The sequence below is a fragment of the Amia ocellicauda genome, chromosome 18 (assembly GCF_036373705.1).
Source record: "Amia ocellicauda isolate fAmiCal2 chromosome 18, fAmiCal2.hap1, whole genome shotgun sequence".
Taxonomy (NCBI): domain Eukaryota; kingdom Metazoa; phylum Chordata; class Actinopteri; order Amiiformes; family Amiidae; genus Amia; species Amia ocellicauda.
Genome location: NC_089867.1, coordinates 9972709 through 9992436, shown reverse-complemented (window position 1 = coordinate 9992436; position 19728 = coordinate 9972709). Strand labels below are relative to the sequence as shown.

General features: G+C 36.8%; 1 protein-coding gene across 2 annotated transcripts; it reads left to right on the top strand.

Moving 5' to 3' along the window:
* Positions 1-722: 722 nt before the first annotated feature.
* On the top strand, positions 723-17137 carry cnot10 (CCR4-NOT transcription complex, subunit 10). 2 transcript variants are annotated; one of them, XM_066690596.1, is made up of 19 exons: positions 723-1015; positions 1830-1927; positions 2335-2496; positions 2594-2744; positions 3119-3255; positions 4077-4163; positions 6691-6774; positions 7280-7397; positions 7503-7652; positions 7752-7954; positions 8138-8259; positions 9109-9285; positions 9630-9707; positions 12656-12769; positions 13341-13471; positions 14200-14235; positions 14705-14832; positions 15573-15648; positions 16002-17137. In XM_066690596.1, exons 1-19 carry the CDS (start codon positions 997-999, stop codon positions 16160-16162), a joined length of 2232 nt encoding a protein of 743 aa, XP_066546693.1. In that variant the 5' UTR covers positions 723-996; the 3' UTR covers positions 16163-17137. The 2 variants fall into 2 exon arrangements, with proteins under 2 accessions (XP_066546693.1, XP_066546692.1); XM_066690595.1 differs by having other exon boundaries at positions 3116-3255.
* The last annotated feature ends 2591 nt before the right edge of the window (positions 17138-19728 follow it).

Sequence of the window (19728 nt, the reverse complement as noted above, 5' to 3'; positions counted from 1 at the left end):
AGGTTTGTACTTTTTGAATCACAGGTAGGTCACAGTTTTTGATTTGGTCTAGGCCTTAGTCCATAAATTAAGAAGCAACAACATGATGCTGAGAAAGAGATGGCAAAAGAACACCAACTTAACTTTATTTCAGATTGGGGTGAAATCATTGCAATGCCATGTTTTGTAACATATGTTTAAAAGATCATACATTTCATGCAGAAGGGAACAGAATCAAAGTACCTAAACATAGTATGAAAGGGAAAAGGCATAATGTAGGGAACTTCTTCCCCCCATCGTTTTACTGGATATTACTGCTTAAATCTAAACCATATTACCACTTATCTCTGTGTATTATTAAAAGTTAGAGAAAAAAATAATATGAATTGGCATAAGCCATCAAGTTATCACAATAATTATACATGACATTGAGTATGCTCATTGGTTGACCTCAACATACAAAGTTATTGACTGTTTTTTGCTTTACCAATTGAATATATGAATGCAGTGCTCTCTTTTGTAGTGTGTGTATTTCTGACATGAACAAAAATAAAAGGCTGACCTGTTAAATTAGAAGAAAAAAAAGAATTCCCTAGTTTATCTACTTTGCATGTGTAGATATGTAACGAGTTTCCTAATAAATTGCATTTTCCCTCCAAGTCGACAGAGGGCGCCCTCACCACCAGCAGTGAGACGAAATTCCGCTTACGTCAATCTTTCGCGTCAAACTGTGCGAGGGATTCTGGGTAATTTTCATGGCGGACTTCTAAAAGCAGCTAAGGAGGAATTGGTGGGAGAGAAGAAGCATACGCCTAAAACCTGAGATAACTGATCTCGTAACAGTGCTGCGAATCGTAGATTTTTTTCGTTTGTTCGTTAAATACGTATTTTTGATAGATAGACACTCCCCGAAACGGACCCTGAAGAATTATCAGCCTACATTAACTGCATATACAGACCGAAATCAGGGTTCATATTGCTTGGCTCTGTCTGTAAATAAACCAAGAATCCGGAGAAATGGCAGATACCACAGCAGGTATTTATTTTGAAGGTTTATACTAATACAACCTTATATATGTGCGTATGGTATTTTATTTTAAAAACATGTGTAGCTCCAGATAACCAGTCACGCCACTTTCATTTGAATAGTTTTACAGTTTGTAACGTCGAACTAGTTTGTTTACTTTTGCAGCCCAGTACGCAGTATGGTGTGTTATGTTTTGTCAGACGTTACGGACGTGACTATACCTTATACTAATATCCTGTCACTGTTTCTGTATCCGCTGTACCAAAATGTGTGTTGTTTTTGGGCTTAAAATGACTACCTGACATTTCTTAATAGATTACACCAAGCTGGAATCCATCGTGTGTTTGTTTTGCCATTTCCCTAACACTAGTTACAGCTATAGACCCACACTCGTCAGCATTAAATTACATGTGCAATTTAATCATTTCTGCCCCAACTACATAACGAGTATGTCAATTGCAATGCTGTTTATAACGTTGCAGTATTAAATTTGAGATCCATACCTACATATTTCCCATCGAGATAAATTCTTCCAGGAATATCTAATCTATATTTTCAACACTAACTTTTGTAATATGCTTATAAATTAAGCTTTTGAAATACTATTTTATATATGACTATTTTATGTTCCTTGTTATATTTCTATGTTGAGAGGTAGTATAACATGCCATTGTTTTTATCCATTTGCTGTCTAGAAAAGAGGTATAAATTTATATGCAGGTGTCATGTGAATCTTTATTTTGGTTTGTAGTGTAGATGGCTACAAAGTTTTAATTGACTAAGTTAAACATATTTTTTTCTTTCTTTTTTATTATTATGACAGAACAAGGAACTGAGCCAAAGCACGAGAACAATTCATCCTCTTCTGGAATTTCAGATCAGGAAAAGGAACTAGCAGTCAATGCTTTTCAAGCTTTCTCGGTAATAAGCTTGATATCTGACAATATTTAATTGTGTTTGAAAGTGCTTGCTTTCTTCTGTTTTCTCACTGATATAGATTGGAGATTAAAAACAATATATTTTGTTACAGTAATTGACAGATTAATTTATGTAAAAACCAAGGACACAGTAGTGCTTATGTTACACTGTTTCTCTGTTGTGTATGTGTGTGTGCAGGTGGTGTGGGGTGTCTCCTGTTTTGTTTGTAAATGATCCATCTGTTAACTAAATGTTTTCTGTAGTTGGGCTCTGTGGGCTAAGAGTTGACTACCATTAAGGTGTGAAGTCTTAATTTTCTCAACTTCTCTTTCATAATTAAAGATAAAGGCAAAACCGTCTGTACAAGTATTTTATCTTTAACTGATTGTCATTTTTTCTCCATTTCATAGTCTGGAAATTATGATGACTCTCTGAAGCACCTTGACAATCTGCAAGAGCTGAACAAGGATGACTACAAGATTGCTATGAACAAGGCCATCGCTGAATTTTACAAAAGCAGTCAGACCACAACAGACACCTTAAAGCAAACACTTGCTGCTATGAAAAACCAGGTATTGCAATACAACAAATCCATAATACAGCTACCCTGCTGTGCAGATTGGTACTTTAAACTGGTGCTTAAATGAAACGTTGTGTAATTTTATTTAGGTTCATGCTGCAGTAGAAGAAATGGATGGCCTGGATGATGTTGAAAACAGCCTTCTTTACTACAATCAAGCCATTATACACTACCACATGCGGCAGTACTCTGAAGCGATTGCAATTGGAGAAAAGCTTTATCAGTTTCTGGAACCTTTTGGTATGTGGCGCAGCGACAGACTAAAACTAACCCCTTCTTTAAACTTGAGAGGTAATATGCGCATTGCCACAGGAATTTAAAGCTTTTACATCAATTTTGTTGTATTACATTTTACATCTTAATTGTGTGTGCATTGAAGATTAATGTATTGAAATGGCATTGCTTAAAAAACAAAGAACTTTTAAAAGTTTTGTGCATAGAAAATACAAACAGGCCAAAAACCCATAGTGGGTGGTATTCAAATTGTTTAGGTTTGTACAGACTGTGCTTGTTTATATTTAGACAGCCTTAGTTCAGATACTTACTGATAGCTGTCTCATATTAATGTAAAGCAATAGTTTGGCATGGCTTGATGGTTTTATTTGTCCTAGAAGAGAAGTTTGCTCAGGCCGTTTGCTTCTTGCTGGTGGACCTGTATCTACTGACATTCCAGCCAGAAAAAGCTCTGCATCTGCTTGCTGTCCTGGAGAAACTTGCAGTCCAAGGAAACAACAAGAATGGCAAAGCTGAGGTATGTCTCTGCAGTTGGAATCGAAATCCCAATTTTCATAAGTTAAGGGGCTTTCACTAGGGTTTTGAGGTTATTCTCTGTAAGTAAAATGGAAAAAAGTTTAATTGTTTTAAGAATGATCTTATTTGTACTATTAACCCATGAAGATCAAATCCATAATGAAGCAGTATTTGTCTTCTGCTTACTTGTAATGATAAGAACTGAATTATTTAAAAAACTAAGTACAATTGAATTGCCTTGTTAATTATTTAAAATGCATGATTTGTCCTCTTATATTTTGTTGTTATATTTAACAAAAATGTTAATATTTGCAAGGGTTATTTTGAAAAGTCTTCCATTTATACCTGTTGTTGAGTTATTTGTCCAGGTTGTTTCTCAACAAAGATGCAAGCACTACATTCACAGGAACACTGTAGCAGACGCAGCAGACATTATACATCATAAGAACAGAAAGCTTACAGCGCTACAGGTTATAAGCAGCTTAAGAATGTAATGCCAAAGAAAGTCAGATACAGATCTGAATCGTGAGAGAGAAAACCATTCCTATTTAAGAAAATCACTGCATTGGAAAACTTCTAGCCTATGTGACTATTTTGATGAAGAAATGTTTTGTCTATTAAAGCCCATTTCTGTCAGGAATAGATGAGTTGTAAGTTTAGTGCTGATAATACAGACAGAGAAGTGTGTTGAAAACAACGCTTTCTGTTTTAAATTGATTTTAACTTATTAATACAGAGTCTGGGGGGTGATACAGATTTTTTTAGTTTTGCAGTATTTATTCTAATCAATCCTGGTCTCTTTCTGATAATAAATCTGAAAAGGCTGCCAACCATGCAAACAAAGAAGGTGCAAACCAGAAGGCAGAATATATTGCTGTGATGGAGGCAGCCAAGTCAAAAATTCATCAGGTTGGTCATATCATTTGTTTTGTTTAGTTCGTCTAATGGCAGAAAATTGATTCACTTATCATTTCCTGTTGCCCTTTTCTTAAATGTTTCTGTGTTTCAGTATTGATTCCTGACATTCATATTTACAGTATATTCATACTTTATGGGGGATGGTAGTCTGTTACATTTCAAATGTGGATTATGTCCTCATGAAAAAGGTTTAGTTGCAGAAATATATTGGCAAGTTTGCAGTTACATTGCAGCAACCCAAAAAGGTTTCAATAATGGATCTACCTAAGTATTAGCAAGGTAACCAGTAACTGCAACCTTGCTGTAAGTTAGCTGGACGGTAGCAGAAACAGACCTACAAAATTATCAGTTTCTCTGGTTTTACTATTTATAGGAATGTGTTTGGGTAAAATTAACATTTGTTTTATTCTATAAACTATTGACAACATTTCTCCCAATTTCCAAATAAAAATTGTCATTTAGAGCATTTATTTGCAGAAAATGACAACTGGTCAAAATAACAAAAAAGATGCAGTGTTGTCAGACCTCGAATAATGCAAAGACAATAAGTTCATATTAATTTTTAAACAACACAATACTAATGTTTTAACTTAGGAAGAGTTCAGAAATCAATATTTGGTGGAATAACCCTGATTTTCAATCACAGCTTTCATGCGTCTTGGCATGCTCTCCACCAGTCTTTCACATTGATGTTGGTTGACTTTATGCCACTCCTGGAGCACAAATTCAAGCAGCTCGGCTTTATTTGATGGCTTGTGACATCCATCTTCCTCTTGATCACATTCCAGAGGTTTTCAATGGGGTTCAGGTCTGGAGATTGGGCTGGCCATGACAGGGTCTTGATCTGGTGGTCCTCCATCCACACCTTGATTGACCTGGCAGTGTGGCATGGAGCATTGTCCTGCTGGAAAAAAACAATCCTCAGAGTTGGGGAACATTGTCAGAGCAGAAGGAAGCAAATTTTCTTTCAGGACAACCTTGTACGTTGCTTTATTCGCCCTCAGCCGGTCTGTAGCTTTGTTGTCCCCAATGTCTGCTTCTTGACCTTGTTCTTATGAACAGCCATCTTTGAAATTTTAAGGATGGAAGCAACCTGATGCTCACTATCCCTTTGCCAGTAAAGCCAGAATTGAACCCTTCTTTTCCTCACTCAAAACTTTCCTTTTTAACTCTTTTGGCATGGTCAGTAGTTATTTTTTTATTCCAATTACTTTTGAGGTACTACTAGCACTGTTTTTACCATCCAGCTGGTCCTATAGCAAGAGGATAGTGATGACCACAGCAGTGATTGTATACTTTTCTCGTTAAATAAGATTCGGTTCAGGTGATCACCTAATCCAGTAGCTCATTCAGTAGAATGAGGTGTGCTTGTGTTGGAATTCAACAGACCCTGGAATGGAATGGAATGGCTGCCACACATGTAGGGATGCTGATTTAAGATACATTTGCAGCGGTCTCTTAATTGTTTCCAGAGCTGTGTGTGTGTGTGTGTGTGTGTGTGTATATGTATATATATCCACAATTCAATTTGTGATTATAACTGTGTTGATTTCAGCAATTTAATTTGAATTACAGGCGTCACTTACTGCATTGACAGATATATGCAATTTAAACAAAAGCAAATGGATATGTTTTGCTATAATATGTAATTATCTTACCCCACCTCCACACACACACACACACACACACACACACACACTTTATTAAAAAAAAAAAAAAGTATAGTAAATGGATTATAGTTTTATGAATGTCTACCAACATAACAAACTATTCCTATATTTAACACATTTATAATTAAAATCAGCCATCATATAGGTTACTGAAATAAATGCCATATTGCATAGCATTCTATTATAACCGCTTAATCCTTTAGGGGGGGTCGCATAGCTTTCAATATACATAAAATTCATCCAGAAAAGTTTTCAAACCTGAAATTCTATGTAATGGAACCTTGTCAGAAAATCTGTATGTGTTCTCATTCGCAGTACCTTCTCCCACGTACATGTATTGTTCGATCTTTCTTCTGTCTTTTAATACACATTTTTTACGGTGGACTAGAAAAAAACAAAATGTAAAACTAAAAAAGCTTATGCTACTTTTCCTTGTCACATATTCATCCAAAGTTAGAGATTTTAAAGCTGCACAAGGAATTTGTTTTTGATAGTGTATGTTTTAGTGTTTTAGCTTGTAATTTTAGTACATAATTTATGTGCTTCAGTATAGTATATTCCCAAGAGTGTATCTTGGTATGTGTGTTTCAGTATAGGCCTACATGTCAGTATGGTTTATGAGCGCATATTCATGGTAAACTGTATGTTCATTTACAGAAATTAAATTAATGCATTACAGACCTTTTTGTGGTGTTTTCTGTTTTTTAGATAGCAGTTGCAGCATCCTAATTTGCATGGTCAATTATGAGTTTGCTGGAGTGTTTCTGGTATAAACCAAAAGCAGATTTCAGCAGGCTTACTTATTTGGTAAGGGTGTGCATTCATTTGAATATTTGTTTTCTTTGTAGTATAAAGTAAGAGCCTATATTCAAATGAAATCCTTGAAGGCCTGTAAAAGGGAGATCAAGTCGGTCATGAACACAGCTGGAAATGTGAGTATCTCTCCACTGATAATCTGTCTGCATTAAAATGTATATGTATTGGGGCAGAGGGAGTAGTTTGAAGCAGGGCTAAAATCACTCCTTTGTAATTTTCCCTACTGCACTGGTGTCCAGCCTTGCCCCTGGAGTGGCCATATATCTTCTGGTTAATTGAACCAGAATTGCTTAATTGGAGCTTTTAAATGATCTGTTAAGCAGTTGGTGATAGCTCAGTGAAGAAATAGAGCTTGGCTGGAAGAATAAACCGTAGACAGAAGTATATTTCACTACCAGGCTGGAGAACCTCTCTCCTGTGGTATTGAATGATGCTATTATTTGTCAGACTTTGTATATGTAGGATCCTTTTTAAACTTTTCAATTATTTATTTTGTCTATTTTTGCTTAATGTCAAACCTAGTTTTCTTAACATTGGTTGTACATTTGTATTAACATAGCAGGGCAAAATACTTATTATATTTCACTGTCTAATATTTCTTCTTGTATGCTCTTGTTTCAGTCTGCCCCCTCCCTTTTCCTCAAGAGTAATTTTGAATATCTGAGGGGTAACTACCGGAAAGCAGTCAAACTTTTAAACAGCTCCAACATCGCAGAACACCCTGGAGTTATGAAAACTGGTAAATTTGTATTTTGAGTTCCAGTTAAATGCTTGCTTACTACATTTCTGTGGTGACATACTGTAATTACTGTTCAGAAATTTAAATATTTTTTTCTTATTCTAGGTGAATGTGTCCGTTGTATGTTTTGGAACAATCTTGGCTGCATACATTTTGCAATGGGAAAGCATAATCTTGGAATTTTCTACTTCAAAAAGGCCCTGCAGGAAAATGATCACACATGTGCACAGTTAGCTTTGAACAGCAATGGGCAAGGTAAGTTATTCCATGATTTAGCAAGTTGTGCTGGATGAAGGATGAGTAATGTACGAGTGCAGAGGCTGGCTTTAACACTCTTTTGAAATTGGGTTTCAGCTAAGAAGTTATCTGGCATTCCTATGTGTACCCTTCTCGCAAACAAACGCTACGAGCTGCTGTACAACTGCGGGATCCAGCTGTTGCACATAGGGAGGCCTCTGGCAGCCTTTGAGTGTCTGATTGAAGCTGTCCAGGTGTACCACTCAAACCCTCGATTGTGGCTCAGACTGGCAGAGTGCTGCATAGCGGCCAACAAGGGGGTGAGTAACTGGCCAGTGCTGTTGCAGGTCTTGTAATGTAGTATTGCAGGATTTAATTTCACTATTTCCCTATTGTTACATCTAGCAATACCCTTAACTTTATTTTATGTTTTCAGCAGATACGTCCCCTCTCTGGCCTTCTTAAATCCCAAATGTTTTAACTTTCTTTTTCTATTTCTTCAGAATTCAGAACAAGAGACCAAGGGCCTTCCAAGCAAAAAGGGCATTGTACAGTCGATTGTTGGGCAAGGGTATCACCGCAAGATCATTCTTGCTTCACAGTCTACACAGAATGCTGTTTACAGGTAACTTACCATTACAGAAAAAGTTATCTATAAACTCGTATGTAATGAGAACAATAGGAGAAGGCAATACATAATCAGGAAAACATTAACATTTTGAAAACTAACAATGTTCTCAAAATAGCATGGGACAAGGCTGATGTGACCCTGAACTGCTGATGTCTCTGTCACTCAACCTGTGTAGTGTTTTCCTAAAACCAACAAGATAAGGGAATATTTCAGAAACGAAGGAAAGGCAAAGAGACGGTCAGGTTATATCTGTTTTTGCAGCCACTGCCACAAATCAAACTTCAGCCCTGCAAACTGCAATTGCATCCCAGTACATGCTGTTTTTTAATGAGCAGAAGCAAGCAGCCTCGCACAAATCCAAACAAAAAGTATCAACCAAGAATAAGTTTGTAGTTTGCAATTATTTGGTTGTTTCAAAGTGTTTTATTTCCTGTCTTAATCAGTTTTAATTGTAACCCATTAATTCATACAAGAAATGGTTAAAAATGTCCTGATATTGTGAATGCACAAATATTCAAATATTGTGATGTTGTTAAATAACATTTGTAACACTTCTGCACTTTACCAAAGGGAGGTTGTGTAGTGATTTTAAATGTCTAGTTCTAAATAGAAGAATTTTAAAAATCAAACCATATGTGTAAGTGATTGAAACATGTCAACAAATAGCAGCATATATTGTTGCAGCACTGTTCTGCAGTTCACTGAAATGACCACTGGAGGGTGTCTGTGTTACAGTGCTGTATGCCTAGTGCTTAGATTTCGGATTGCAATCTTAAGTACATTTGTAGGAGTTTGAATCTCAAAAAAATAATTTACTGTATGTTTGATTTTTCCCTTTGGAAGCGATGGTCAGTCTGCAGCAATTCCTGTGGCCAGTATGGAGTTTGCAGCGATTTGCCTGAGGAACGCTCTGCTTCTCTTACCTGAACACCAACAGGAAGTGAAGTCAGAGAATGGCTCTAAGAGTTCCAGCCAGTCAGGAAGTGTGGAGAGCAGCAGTGAGAGCATTGAAGCGTGCAGGTTAATCTGACTTAATTGTCTTTTCTATTCCCAATCCATTGATAACAAACAATCCCTTTTTCCTACTTCGAAATAATTATTTTAGTCCTATGATTTCAGATCTATGTGCCATATGAAGGGTGATTGATTAACAAAAAAGAAAAACTACACTGAACAGCAATAGGAAAAATTCTGAAGTTTTTTTAATCACTATAGTAATTTGTAATCAATGTTAAAATTCCCCATCCCTAACATTGTGCTTTGTTTTAAACCTCGCAGAAACCCTAATTTCAGGTTATTGAAGTTAATTGATTATAGTCTGAACATTTATTTACATTTATTTATATATATATTTTGGATTGCAGTAAAGGCCAGGAAGGAGACAAGTTCATTCCGGCTGCTCCTTCCTCCCCTTTGAGAAAACAAGAGCTTGAAAACCTCAGGTGAGCTGAAAACATTTACCTGCTGTACACATTCATACACCCAAATGGGTAAAAACACTACAAATGTGGTTCCTTTCTATTCATTTTCCTGTCATACATTTGAATGCATCCTCTTATGATTGTTTTTTCTTCAGCCTGAGGCAGTGTTAGTTTTTTGTTTTTGTTTCATAGAGTTCATACTTAATCCCAGTTTGTGCTGGACTAAATAGGTTAAAGGTCTCATGGTGCCTCTCTCAAAATAAAGGGTACTAATTAATCATTTGTTTGCATATCCTAAAATGCGTTTTCACATCAAATTCAAACATCCCTGTGAGAACTTGGGTTAAATGGCTCTCTGACAGCAAAAGTCCTATATATTGTAGATGTAGATTGAGATGTAGATGTTTTACCAAAACAGTAGATTTTTTGTTGGAATATAAAATGTAAATGTCATGTGCTTGTAAATATTTGTGATGCAGTCAAAAACTGTTTTTGTCTTGGAATGGTATTTGTAATTGCATTTTAAGGCCATATTACATTTAGTGTTTTGCAGGACACTTTAAATTCTTTAAATCAAGTTTTTGATGTTTATTTTTCTCATTATTTTAACCTTATTGTAATAAATTATGGGTTGTAAACAACAATTGTTAAAACTGTACAATTATTTAAAGGAAACCTAAGAATTTGTTTTGTATTCATGTTATGTTGGACTAATAAGAATGACTTTGGCATTTTGGTATTTAAAAAACAACAACAGAAAAACAGTTTTTCAAGGTTATATGCTAGTTTAAGTTCCTACATTATTTAGAAAAGACCAAAACTGATTTCAAACACTTTAGATTGCAGAAAATGCTGATAATATGGTCTATGGCACTCCACTATGGTAAAATGGTCTCAAAAAATAAATCAAGAACAGGAGCTGTTGTCTGCGCTGCTATTGTGGTTTTTGACTATGCTCTCAATGAAGCCCCCCAAATCTAATGGGAATTGAAGTCCTTTTTTTACATTCCATATTATAAATTGCTTTCCGTGCTTACCAGATTTCTATAGGTTTTCAGGTTTTCTATGTTTATTGTATACTGTGTTGATAATGTGTCTTATATATATATATATATATATATATATATATATATATATATATATAATATATTATTTCTACTTTGCTACTTAATTTGGGAGTGACTAATGCATTAGGTTTTGCAAGTGGAGTGATTAACTCCTGTTTCTTGGATCTATACAAATGCGAGTAGCTGTAAAGACTTCCCTGTGCCTTGGTGGGGAGGTGAGGCACTTTTTCAATGCTTCCTTATAGAATGGGGGTCAGTCTACATGCTGATATCCATTTAGTGATCCGAGATCTTTAATAGTCCTCTCAAAGGAAGTGGTTTTACATAGTATCTAAAGGCCTCGCTTCAATCAGCAGAGTCTCCACACAAATCCACTTGCCCTGCTGGGACAATGATTGATTTAATGGGCTCATTATGCCTCCAGGAAAGATTTTCACCTGGCAGGTTTCTGGTTTAAGAGCAGCCATTAATTGTAATCACTGGAAAATGCCACAATTGTCATTAGAGCCTAGACAAACTTTGTTTCAGTGGACCGGTTTTATCTGTTGAATAACAGCTGAAGCGCTCTAGTTCTTGAACAAAAACAAAACGAGCGGAGCACAATTGTAAATCTGTCTTTCTCTGGGGCAGAATAGTCTTAATGCTTTGGGTAATAAATAATAATGGCACCATTTTAGATGAGTCTAATATAAAAGATAGCATTTGCAACACATCCCTTAGAAAAATATATAATTATAAATATATTTATTTACTAAAGAATACAGGTTTAAAAGGCCATTTGCAGGCTTTGGTTAAAAAAGAAAAAAGAATTGGTGTGTCCACAATTAATAGTATTTGCTTTCTCATGCCCAACTTCATTGAGAAGTGTAACTTGGTTATCCAGCCTCCCACCCCCTCTCTTCTCCCCCTATTTTGATTGTGCAGGCCTGATTAGAAAAAGGGTCTCTCTGCTGACAGTCTTAATTTCATCAGTCTCCTGTTTTACTCCGAGAGGTTTGAAATAAAGGGCTGACCTTGGTCTGACACCCCGCTCTGTGACAAGTTTATGAGGAGGCTGGCTGTTGGCTTCGGATTTCTTTCCCGGAATTCCAGGGTCTATTGTGTTACTGGCAGCGGGGGGTGGGAGCAGTTGAGGCACCATGTTTTTTTTTAAATTTTAAAAAGCACCATCCTGGACCACTGGGTAATATAACAAGAACCAATATGCGTGGGTGATACTGTTAATGGTGGATTCTGGTTGCTCTTTGGTGTAACCTATATAATGTGCTGAAAACCCCGATTTCATAGAGAGTCTGTTTCACAGGATCACTTTTTTTTTTTTTTTTTCTGTCATCTGGTTTACATGGATATTATAAACCTCAAAAAATTGGAAAAGAGAAAATTTGCTGCCTATAATTTACAACTCAAGGTATGATCAAATCCATAAATTTAATAACAGACCCCTCTTGTCACAGTAATGTACACAAGCTCTGTTCTTTTTCAGTGTTACTAAAAAAATTAAAAGAAAAAATGTTATGACAAATGCTAAAGAAGGAAATGACAGCTTCCACAAATTTTAGGATTAGGATGATTTGTGGTCTACCAATAGAGTTCTGAAGCTTTATTTTTTACCCCGAAAAATATATAAAGGAGAAGTAATATTCAGTCCGGAGGATAATCTGTCATCAGTATGGCTGCTTCAGATGTATTGCATTATGCAATGTTCAAATGGATGATTCCCCTCTCTATGTGCAAATAATCAAGGTGGAAATCGAAGCACGTGTTTCCTCACACAGGCTTGTTAAACAGCATTGGCTACATGGCTTTCTGTCCACTATAAAGAAGGGGCTGCAGATTCACTGTGCCATTAATATGCTGTGTAGCCAAGCAGGCCTGTGTGTTAATGTGCTGTGTTGTTGGTAGGTGCTCCATCCTGGCCTGCAGTGCGTACGTCGCTCTGGCGCTGGGCGATAACCTGATGGCGCTCAATCATGCCGAGAAACTTCTGCAGCAGGCCAAGTTGTCAGGATCCCTGAAGTATGATTTTTCTTTTCTTTCTTTAATATGTCTTTTACAGCTGATATAAAATGGCCTTATTAGGGTTTCTTCCCTAACCGTCCCCTCCCCCCTCCCCCTCTAAATATTTCTGTGGTTCAGATCCTGCTGTGATTAATGGCACAGCAGCAAAAGCTGACTTCTTATTAATGACTCGGAGATGATTTATTTGGTTTTACAAATTTACCCCTCCAGTGTCACCCCCTGAAATATTGTGTTATATTGAAATATTGGTTTGCTCCTGTTTTTCATTCTGGGAGGGGGGGTTGGAGGGATTTCTGCTGGGTAAGTATGTATTGAAACAATCCTGTTTCTGATATTGCCAGTGTTGTTGGATTGTGTGTTAAATTGTGGTTACTGCAACCCTGAAATGCAAATGAGGTGGGGATGGTCAAGCCCTCCTTTGGGAATCCCAAGGATGCATTCATTATTGTTTTAGGAATCCCAGTTTGTGTGGGCAGCTTTTAAAAGCCCTGTTTTCACACGTCAGTAGCTCAGCACAGTGATTTGTGGCCGGTAGGACTTTGATGCCATTTGTTTGTGTCCGGAATAGATTCCTGGGCCACTTGTATGCGGCCGAGGCGCTCATCTCCTTGGACAGGATCTCGGACGCTATCGCTCACTTGAACCCTGAAAATGTGACTGACGTGTCCCTGGGGATCTCTTCAAACGAGCAGGATCAAGGTTAATGAATCTGCGCTTGATTAAAACCGACCATGCTTTAAGCTGTTTTCCTGCCATAACCCTTAACTTACAACATGTGTCCATTCAGGGATTCTGTTTACCTTTGAGTTTTTTTAGAGGGTTCTTAAAGGCATGTTTTTATTTTCTCCCAAAATCTACCCCATCCCAAGTCCAGCTGCCTAATAGAGCTCTATTTCGACACCGGCTAAGTATTTATCCGCTAGTTGGTTCAGGTTCATTCATATATATTTATATATCTAGTATAAAATGTATAATTTTAAAGTGACTTTATTGCTCTCCACACACATTTTGGGTTGTACTAGAATAACTTGTTTATACCCTTGTTACAAAGGGTAGATTGGGTTGCCATTATAAAATACTAAATAAATGGCACTAACTACATTGCTATGTATTTTTAGAGTTTGACTTTCAAAGTATTCACTAATAAGAGTACAAATGTTTTGTGTTTACTACACAGCTCAGTCCTTTGTAAAATGACCTTGACCTACTTTTTAATTACATATAAAGAAACGCTGTAATATCCTAACGATCAGCCTGTTAATGCATTTTCTGCCGTGTGACCTTTTCATCCTGTGACATACCTGTGAATGCGCTTTTATTATTTGTTTGTCCTTGTAGTCGTACACAGTAAATTTCCTTTAATGCAATTTTCCAGAATTCGAGGACTAGTTTGCACAATCAATTAACGGATGTAATTTTCTCTACAGGGTCTGACAAAGGGGAAAACGAGCCAGTAGAATCCTGTGAGTGATTTCACATTCATTATTAGTGTTGGATACAGGCCAGTAACACTCAAATAGGACTCAGCTACACGGGTCATGCTTTTTATATACAATATAGATCCTTGGAAAGAGTGACTCAGTTGATGCCTAGGCCTTTGCCACATTTACCTTCAAACAAAGATTGTGCTGTAATCTAAAGCAAGCACAATAGATTTGTTTTTATATTGTTTATTTAAAGAAATCCATTTTATATTGCATGTTCATTATGAGAAGTTATAAACAGGGCAGAGAAAGGTTAGTACCATTTATTTATTATCCTTTATCATTCACACATTTAACTTTAGGCTCCATCTAACAACTCACCATTTCTTTCACAATGTGTTTTTTTATTATTTTTTATTATAATGATCATATTATCCCATTAGGAAAGAAACCCCACCAAAATTGCTTTCATGGTGTATATTAACATAACTGTCCTTTTGATTTGCAGCAGGAAAACAGACTCCGCTTTGTTACCCCAATTCTGTTAACTCAGCCAGAGCAATGATGCTGTTCAATTTGGGCAGCGCTTACTGTCTGAGAAGTGAATACGAGAAAGCCCGTAAATGTCTCCATCAGGTAAGGAAGTCCTTGCTTGCCTTGTGTAATTTCTGTGATATATTTGTCTTCTTTGTTTGGTAGTCATATATTTAATTTGAATCTGGCAACATTCACGTTCTTGAGGGAAATACTAAGAGAAATAAACGGAAATGCATTAGTACTGCATATATATATATATATATATATATATATATATATATATATATATATATATATATATATAAATTGTGTGCTGTTGCAAAGATGTCTAAATGTTTGTCAGGGAAATGCTACAACAGATCAAGTTTGTTCTAAAAGCAGCAGTATAAAAGGATATTTCACAGAACCCATTAATTGTCCTGGATAGAGCCCTCCATTCACAGTAGAGTCGTATCAATATAAAGAGTTTCAAACCCGATTGCAGTGCTCTGGCACATTATGGCAGTCATTAAATTGACAACTTAATCCTTTCAATTTTCTGTTTAGTGTGACACTGAAATTGTTGTCAGTTTGATTTTCAATACCTAAATGCCTAATTTGTGAAATGTTTGCTTAAGGACAAAAAAAGGTCAAAATATATCTATTGTTTTGTTGTGTGTGTTGTTGTTGAGTAGTTCAAATTGATCGGTCGATCAAATTCAGATTTAAGTTCATCAGACTGGAAGACTTGTGTATTTTTCTATCATGAGATGGAAATACAATGTTAATATCTGTATCTTCCCTTTCTTTGAAGAGCAGCATTTACATAGATTAATTTGGTGTTTTCTGTCCTAAAACAGGCCGCATCCATGGTTCACACAAAGGAGATCCCTCCAGAAGCTATACTCCTGGCTGTGTACCTTGAGCTACAGAATGGTGAATCCCAATTTAAATATCTTGGTGTATTTTAAAAGAAAACCTCAAGCAAAATTGTACCTGCTACTACTGTTTTATATTAACAAAAGCCTTGCAAATGTAAGAACAGGAGAAACCCTTTCAAAGCCTAAAATCCAAAGGAAGAGTAAGATGGAAAGGTTTACCTGTCCAGGTTAGCAAGGCTGTTATTTAACCTGCAACAAAAAGGGCAGCTCAGACTTGTCTGAGCTGCCCTTTTTGTTGTAGGTTAAATTTCTTGCATTTCTGCCCATCCCCTCCTGGACTATTATCCAGAGCAGAGAAGGACCACACAGTAGGAATGGAAAATGCTTTATGCTCTTTATTTTCTCTAGGAAACACACAGCTGGCCCTGCAGATCATTAAGAGGAACCAACTCCTTCCCTCGGTTAAGACCCCGTCGCCCGACGTGCGGAAGAAGCCGGCCACCTTTCAGCCCGTCCAGCCCATCCAGCCCATCCAGATGCCAGCCTTCACTACAGTCCAGCGCAAGTGAGAAGACACCGCCCAGCAGTCTGCCCTGCTCGTAAACGAGCCAATTTGGTTGAAATTATTCATCGCCAGAACCTTCTTCCCCAAACTTTAAATTATAACAACCCATCCCATTCTGAATAATTGTCATTTACGTTCTATAACGGAGACCCTTCCATTACCATGGCGAACTTAATCTCAGTTTATCGACATCACGAGCCTCGAGTGTTTATCGACGTCATGATGTCAGCAATTAACATTCCATTCTCAACCGCCATCCCCAATGCCTGTTTTCTTTTATCTTTTGTTACAATTTGGAAAATCAGGGCATCTGCTGGAAGAATTTGTAACCTTTGACCCTTTTGGGGCGCATGAAATAAACACACAAAATTTTTTTACTCAGCCTACACCGCATGCTTTTTTTCATAACCATGCTCAAAACACACTGGAATCATATTCAAATCTTGGCACTTAAAATAGTTGTATGTGATACAAGGAAGGATTAATTTTACCAATACAGATATACCCCTGCTTTGCACAGATTAGTTAGTTGCATACAATAGATGCCATAGCTGTTTAAATCATGTTCATTTATGTTCACTAATTTAACAACAAAATTACTAAAATCCGCAGTGAACCAAAAATCTGTTCATTATTTAGTTCCAAAAAACAAAACATTAAAAATCCCAGCATTTACAAAACCTAATCACCATTAATTCAGTGTATTTTAGAATACATTTCTCATGCAAAGTATTGTATACCTGTATTGAAGTGATGTGTGTTCATGTGGTCTTCAAGTCTACATGAGGCTCTTCTGTCAAGTGTGACCACAATGCACTACCTGAACCAGTGCGGTGCTCTGTGCAGGATTTCAGCTCACTCTAATGGTTCCATCACTACAAAAAACTCCATTCGATATTTATCTTTCTCCGTACAGAGGTATTCTGTAGAAAAGCAAATAATTACTTCACTGAATCTTCATTAAAGTTTCTGTCACTTACTGTTGTGTTGCGTCTTCTACGGTTTGGAGCTGTTTTGATGACTCGTCATCATAGATTAGGGGAGAGCCATAGCCAGAAGGTTTTGGGACCACCTCGGTTTGTGATTTCTAACAGATGTTTAAGGCAAAGGTGATCACATTTCTAAAAATCTGAACAAGGCAGTTAAAAAGGTGTTAAACATAAAAAAAGCCCTTAAAATGCTCAGATCATTTTAATAAAGTTGCCCCTGACACAATCTGTTTTCTGGTGCAGATTGAACTCTAGTGATCTTGAACAATTGGTTTGGTGATCTGATTGAGGACACATGGTTACAAAGAAACTCATTAAATGCTTTATGATCTTTAAATTGTGAACATAAAAAAGGTGGGTTTTGTGTGAGGTCGTAGAACTTGTTTAATACAATATGTATAACTTTCTACTCTGAACAAAACCAGACAACTCCCTCCTGGCTTACCAGAACTACATGGGTAAAGGAGACTGAGGCCAGTTTTCAACCTCTTATTCCATGAGCCACTATATTTTTAAGTAGATTGAGATGAGGTAGAAAAATCTTGGGTTAGTCCTTTTCAATGCCTCTGTATCCAAGGTAGTTGATGAGCAGCTACTGTGAAGAGGTGAGGCATGGGTATTGGCATGTTAGCTTGTCCCCCTGTACCATTATCTCCACCATTCTGCATCGCAAGCACAGGGCAGAGCCCAGACGGTGCTGACAAGGTCCTCTGTGCATGTTCACACCACTGATTACTGTTGTTTCAGTTGAATTTCATTATGCAGTGAAATAAATCAAATGCAGACTCCAAATGTCTCGCTAGGTACTGTGACTAAAGGGATTAGTGGTTTAATGTAGAGTTCACATTCATGCCACTGGACTCCCAATGGCAATTAGCACCACAGCAATCCAAATTGAGCTCTTTGCATGAAACAAATAAAACACCACCAATGTCTTGATCTTTAAAATAAATTTTGCAAAATTTAAATAAATGTTTGTGTATCTTTATTTAATGGCCATTTATCTGAAATGAGATGTGATTTAATGGGGTTCTCTGCCATGGTTTCTACCTGTCAGCAGGATCCTTCGGCTCCCAGGGGAACAAACACAGTGGCAGTGATTTTACTGGTGTCCCAACTCATAGAAATCCAAATTAGACAATGCTCTATTCTGTTAGGTTTTCAGGAAATCGGGCTTGTAGTTGCATAGCCCCAGGGACCCCAACAGGCTGGCTTAATTCTGACAAGGTCTCAATGTAAATGGTAACAAACCGTAAATCAAATTATTTTTCTTGTTTTTATAAGACACTGAATATATATGTGTGTATATATACATGTACATAGTTGAAATATGCAAGAAATATTCCTGATTTTGTTTTGGCTTGTGAAATTACCACTAGGTGGTCCGGTGACTAAGCAGAAAGCTTCATTTCCAAGAAATTGTCGTTTGTTGCCCCATAACCTTGGGATGAGATCAACTTCAGATCTATTTCACTTCCTTGCATCGGAGTCCCTATGGATAAAAGCATCTTCTAACTAAGTGAGGAAATAACTTTGTATATACTGTAATTGCATCCTACCTTAATATAATCAAGGCCAAATAGAATTAAATCTCAAATAACCCAATTTGGAGTGTACAGTATCATTATTAAGCTTTCTATGGTTAACTCATGAATTATTGATGTTCACTTAGTTTGGGGGGTGTCTTGGATTCCAGTCGGTTCCTTAATTAAACAATCAATGTCTGTTGACTCCTGCCCATCCCGGAGATAATTTACTTGGCTAGCATACGCAAGGTCTGGTTGATAGAGAGAGACAACTGCCGGTACTCTCTTTGCTTGTGATTTACAATCGCTTCTAAGATCATTTTTTCCCAAAATAGGAGTATTGCCTTGAATTAAAGCCACACATTTGGTTTTCTTTGTGTGAAATGTGTAATTATGGCCTTTTAAAATACAGGGGGAAATATGATCTACAGAATGGATTGGATTGATTAACTGTAATATGTAAGTGTTATATATGTGTATGTGAAGAATCAATTAACTATTTAGAATAAAAATTACTTCTACATTTGACATCTTCAGAGAGATCGAATTAACTTGGCCCTAATTGCATGTGGTGAGTCATGTTAATTATAACTGAGGAGTAAGTGTTTTACAAAGATCAGCGGCACCTCAGACGTGGAATGAAGAACATCAAGTTAATTTTTTTTTGGTTCAATGACGGGAAAAGCAGATTCTTGCGATTGCATTTTTATCTAGTGACACTGCCCTCCTTTGTATTTTTCCTACCAGCCTTATTCCTGTAATGCTAACAGCGGTTTCTTCCCCTAAACAGGTCCTTTATGACTGAACTTTGTGTTGCCTCCCCAGAAGTCTCAATCAGAACGTCATTTTAAACTGAATATGCAGGTTTTTTTTTTTTACAGAACATCCTACACTTTTCCCCTTTTACATAAAGACAATCTACAATTCAATGCATTCAAATTGTTACGGTTCTGTTACGTTCCCATTTTAAATGACAAGTCTTGAATCGTTTTCCTTTAAACAGTGAACTCTGCCCGTGCTTCATATTTGACTGAAGTGCTGGGGGCAAACAGTGG